Source organism: Nematolebias whitei, chromosome 8, assembly GCF_014905685.2.
Source record: "Nematolebias whitei isolate Nwh7 chromosome 8, NemWhi1, whole genome shotgun sequence".
Classification (NCBI taxonomy): domain Eukaryota; kingdom Metazoa; phylum Chordata; class Actinopteri; order Cyprinodontiformes; family Rivulidae; genus Nematolebias; species Nematolebias whitei.
In genome coordinates, this window is record NC_056505.1 from 23,364,759 (window position 1) to 23,370,098 (window position 5,340).

The 5,340-nt window shown below is 39.0% G+C and overlaps 1 protein-coding gene across 1 annotated transcript in view; it reads left to right on the forward strand.

Annotated features, from left to right (window-relative positions):
- Window positions 1-366: 366 nt before the first annotated feature.
- The window catches only part of rasa1a (RAS p21 protein activator (GTPase activating protein) 1a), a 33,790-nt gene continuing 28,816 nt past the window's right edge, over window positions 367-5,340 (forward strand). Inside the window, exon 1 of the mRNA XM_037681080.1 lies at window positions 367-1,609. Coding sequence (XP_037537008.1) covers window positions 1,062-1,609 — 548 coding nt within the window. The 5' untranslated portion in view covers window positions 367-1,061. The remainder of the gene's footprint in view (window positions 1,610-5,340) is intronic.

The following is a 5,340-nucleotide window of genomic DNA, read 5'->3' on the forward strand; positions in this document are numbered from 1 at the left end:
ATATATATATATATATATGTGTGTGTGTGTGTGTGTGTGTGTGTGTGTGTATGTGTGTGTGTGTGTGTGTGTGTGCAATTTAATAAAGATGACCCAATCCTGGTGACAGTTTAAAAAAGTAATATAATATAAGATCCAACGGATAAACATTTATGTAAAGTAAAAGTAAAGTAAAGTTGTTCAAGCATTTATGAGCGTTGTTATTGTCAGCTCCAACTTTTCGTATTTGTTCTTAAGCTACAGCAAAGATTGTAACTGGGTCGCCTTTGTGCTTCATATTTTCAAGATACTTGTCAGGAAAGAAGGAACGAACGAGTGACGATGTCATGGATTGAAGCTGTTCCGCTCTGCGCTCCATTAGCCGTGTCTGGTCAGTGATTTGCAGAGGGAAGAGGAGCAGAGAGAGGAGGGGAGGAAAAAGCGGCGCAGCAGTGAGCGGACAAGAAGCCACCAGCCACGGAACCTAGAAGCGAACTTAGTCTGTAATCTCCGGAAAACAACATTTTCTTTATAAAAGGGTTGTTATGATAGAAGGACCCGTTGTTACGTGGATACAGATGGCAAGGCTGGATTGTTTGTGTTTTCTGTGACTTGTTGAGACGGAACCGAACTCGGAACGAAAGAAAACAACAACACTGGAAAAGAGAGACGGGGATTACACTCTACAGTGACAATAAAACAACACTCCTCGGATAAGTGGGCTGCCTAGTTTCGAGGGTGAGGTGCGAACGAAGATTAAGCAACTTGTTTTGAATATATCGCGCATGTTAAATTTGTGTGAACTTTAAACTCAGGAAACCATGAAGACATAGCCAGAAAGAACTCATCAAGTGTTTCGAGGCTGCTAGGTGTTAGCTCGCCTGTCTTGTAGCGAACGAATGCACTGTAAAGCTAAGTAAGCTAAGTTAGCTGTTGGCTAACGCTAGCTTGCTAGCTGAACGTGATTCGAGAAACTTTTTGTGTTGCTTCTCCGAAGTCCAAACGCTGAAGAATATTTTTGGGAACGGAGGGGAAGGGCAAGTTCCCTTCTGGACTTTTTCCCCTCTACGTATTTTTCAAACATGATGGCTGCAGAGGTCAGCAGCGAAGAGACGGCTTCGGTCACGACGGGTACAGGGGTGGTAGGCGGAGGAGGCCCTGAGACGGCCCCTTTTCCTTACTATCCCAAGCCGAGCAGAGTGCGAGTCACCGATCTGGGACAAGGGCCAGCACCAGCAGCCGTCCGACAGCATTCAAACACATCTCCGGACTCCCTTCCTGACATGAGCATGGTCTGTCCCCTGTCTGGCGGGGATGTGACGGGGCCAGCGCTGTCCGCCACAGGGAGTGGCGGAACAGGAGGTGGACAGTCTGGTTTTCAAGGAACAAACTCAGGGACTGTGGGCGGCATGTGCTACTCTCCCACCTCGGAGGGTCCAACTAGTCAAATTTCACCCACATCAACGGGCCCGGATGATCCCAGTGTCTTCCCTCCACTGCCACCACCACCTCCTGCCTCTTTAGGCTGCGGGGGTCCCGGCTGCACCCAGGAAGACACCGAGGTACCGGATTGGCCGGAACAGGACGACGACGACATGGAGTTTCCCCTCTCTGCGCCTCCCTCCAACCAGTAAGTGTAACACCAGGATACTGGTTGTTGATATGAATAAAGAGAGCCTCCATTTTTCTAAGTTGAAATGTATTTTAAAAGCCCTCAAACTTTTTTCCAGCACAAGTTTTAAACTCTAGCTGTGCAGGTAGAACAATTTCTATCTTTTTACTACTGAGTAACTTTTGGATCTCTTCTGGAGAATTAAAACCACTCAAACTGGCTGCAGAAGTTAAAAAATGATGATGCAGCATTACTTTAAAAATCCAAAATAAGTTTCATTGTTCATACCTAATGTAAATAAAGCTCAAATGTCTAGAGTAAAGGTCAAGTGTTTTTAACGCATCTAAATATGAATGACATTTTTTTCTTTTAAAACTCTTGTATCCAAATTTTCATAGATAAGTTAAACAATATAACATTTGTTTACTTTAATTCATTTTACAATTAAAACTGTCGGAACAAAAAATAGACTTTTCACAGCATGGCACTTATAGAATATCAACTAAAAATGTTCAAATTTTTGCATTTTTCTTTGCCGATTTATCGGCCCCGATTTCCTTAATTTGCAGAAATCGGCTGATATTTGCATGAGAAACCGATTTTACCAATTTTTTGTTTTTGTTTTAACAACAATTGTCTAAACTTCATTTGTATTTCAGAGCACTACCTCATGGCCAGTTAAAACAAGTTTGTATCGTTTCTAGGATATTTTTCAAGGGTATGTTTTTCAATAAAATAATATTGGAAAATTGAGTGTGCATTGTGACCTTATAACACAGTGCTGCTTATAAAACAACATCGGTATTTTGGCCAAAATGGGAATCAGCAGGTCAGACTTTTTAGAGATCGTGATCGGCCAAAAAATGCAATCGGTGCACCCCTAGTTTACAGTGCAGTAAGCAAAATGACCTTTTTGTCTCGTCAAGATATTTGTAATCAACGTGGTCACAAAAAGCAGTTTTAAAAGAAATCAAGTAGTTTGTTTATTTTGCTTATCAAATAATTTGCAGCAATGATATTATTTTGCATTTCTTTTACACAAAAATAAACGACAATTTTAAGTGGAATGAATTTGCAGATAAATTGTTACTACAAAGTTCTCTTTTATAGAGATGCAAAGTGCAACAGGATTTAGGGTAGGGTCAGAAGTTAAAGTGAAAACAAATTGAAGGAAATATTTTTCTCAAGGCTTCTCTAGGTTTACTTTTAGTTTTGAACTTTAACAGGGGCTGTCAAAAACGAAATGGAAAGCATCTAAAAAATAAACCAAATTTAAATGGTCATAGTTGTGTAATGGTATTAAACAAAGCATTGTGTTCCTTATTTACATTCAGTAGAGGAATGGAACATGCTATTGTTTTGTGCCCCATCAGATCCCACTGATTCAGTTCAGTGGGATTTACCTGTCTAAATAAAGGTTGATTGATTGATTTGCAGTTCAAGGAAAATATGTCCATCCATCCATTTTCTTTACCCGCTTATTCCATTTTGGGTCACGGGGGTCGCCGGTGCCCATGTCCAGCAATCACTGTGCGAGGGGCGGGGTACACCCTGGATGGGTCGCAAGTCCATCACAGGGCCACATAGAGACAAACAAGACAAACAAACATTCACTCTCTCACTCACACCTAGGGACAATTTAGAGTTACCAATCAGCCTAACATGCATGTTTTTGGTCTGTGGGAGGAAACCGGAGTACCCGGAGAAAACCCACGCATGCACGGAGAGAACATGCAAACTCCACCCAGAAAGGCCCCTGGACCGGGGTTTGAACCGAGGACCTGCTCGCTGAGAGGCAGCAGCTCTACCCGTTGCGCCACCGTGCTGCCAGAAAATATGTTCTCTGTGTAATTTTGTTAGTGACATGGAAGTAACCACAGCAATTTGGAAACAGTTTTCATAGTTTGCATATGCATATTACGATTAGCCATGTGCTTATTACTTTTCTTTCAAATAATTGTAGCAGTGGCTTAATCAATTAGAAAACACTTTGATCAAGATCCAGTACGTATATGGTCCATCTAAAAAGCCCAAACTGGGTTTTACAGTGTTAAACATTATTAAAGGTAGTCTCCAGGGGCATCAAATTGCAGCATAGTTACCAGAAGGCTACATGTAGCTACCAATGGTTATTTTGTCTGTAGCTGTGTATATAGATACTGGTAATTCCCAGTTCAATTTGTTTTGGATTTCATAAATCCAAAATGTTTAAAAAGCCCAATTTTTAGTGAGAAAAGACCCTGTCCTGTTTGACAAGTTGTAACAATAAAAATTTCTGGTACTTATTCCCCTTTTTTCATGTTTATTGTAATAATGCATGTCTTCTGTCCGAAGATGCACATTCTCTAACTGCAGTATTTTGTTTTCTAACACGTGGCTGTAATGAGATTCTCACCAACTGCACCACTAATTAGTGAGTCAGTGAATGAGTGGATGACTCTAACAAGTTGTTATTGTACCTGAATGGGATGAGATGTAATGTTGTGTCCCAGCAAAATTAACAAAATTATTTAATTCAGGATAAATATCGGTATGCTGAATCACAGTGAGTGATGTAGAATATATTCGCAAAATTGATTTTTGTACTGTGTATTTATGTTGGTGTCCTAATGCTGAAATTGATCAAATATAATATTCACACATTCCTCATCTGCTACTTATTGATCAAGCTGAAAGTAAAAATTCCTATTCATTAGCAGTGTACAGGTGAATGTGTCAATTGAAAAGCCACCAGTGACATACATTTTAATCAGTCTAGTCGGTGCACGTCATCAAGGTAGCACCTTTATCCTCTTCTGTGGCCTCTGTTAAATCAACAACCTGTTCTATCATGCCTGAATTATGGACTTCAACATAACATAAGCGCCAAGAATACTTACATAAATATACCTAGCATTCAGTGGATGAACACATATCATTCTGCCAACTTTATTACTGTTTGCTTGATTACCAAAAGCCATTTCTGCACTACCTTAGTTTTGTAGCATAACTCAAGTTATTGTTTTTCATGCTTTATGTGGTATCATGCATCAAAGGAGAAGTAGAAATAAATTCTAATAAAACTGTCGCATCACTGTGTATTAACATCTTCTTTTCAGTCTTCACACAACATACTTAATTTTTTTTTTTAAATGAAAATAAACTAGCATGACATTAAGTATTTGTGAAGCAAATTTGATTGGAGTGCAGCAGTTTGTGCATGTTACGTAAGTGTAGGCAATTTTATAAAATTGTAATGTATGACAACAAGCACATGTCAAAGCCCATGCATGTACTAGTTTATAAATAAATTAACTTACCACATTTGTTTGTCTCATTAAAGAACTGCTGAGCTTTGTCATTTTCAGCTCTTACTGTGAGATATGGAAGTGGCTGTGCTTGGACTGTGGATTCAGCTTTTATTTTAGAAGCTGCTTTATATCTCCCTGTCAGATTACTGGGAAGGTGGAAGGCTACAGTTTTACCTATTTTGCTTTTTCCTGGTAATGAAAAACTTAAAATACAATGCAAACTGCATTCAAATCCATAGTTTTCCACACATTACTATTGTTGAAAAATACGGTAGCTATTTGAGCTAGCGCTAGCATTTCAGTTTATTGGCTTGCAACCTTTTCAATAAAATAGTTGATTTTACTTTTTAGTTTTGAAATGAGGGAATTGTAGTCAATTTCCAATGATAATCAAGAAATGTATCTACACAGCATATATATATATATATATATATATATATATATATATATATATATATA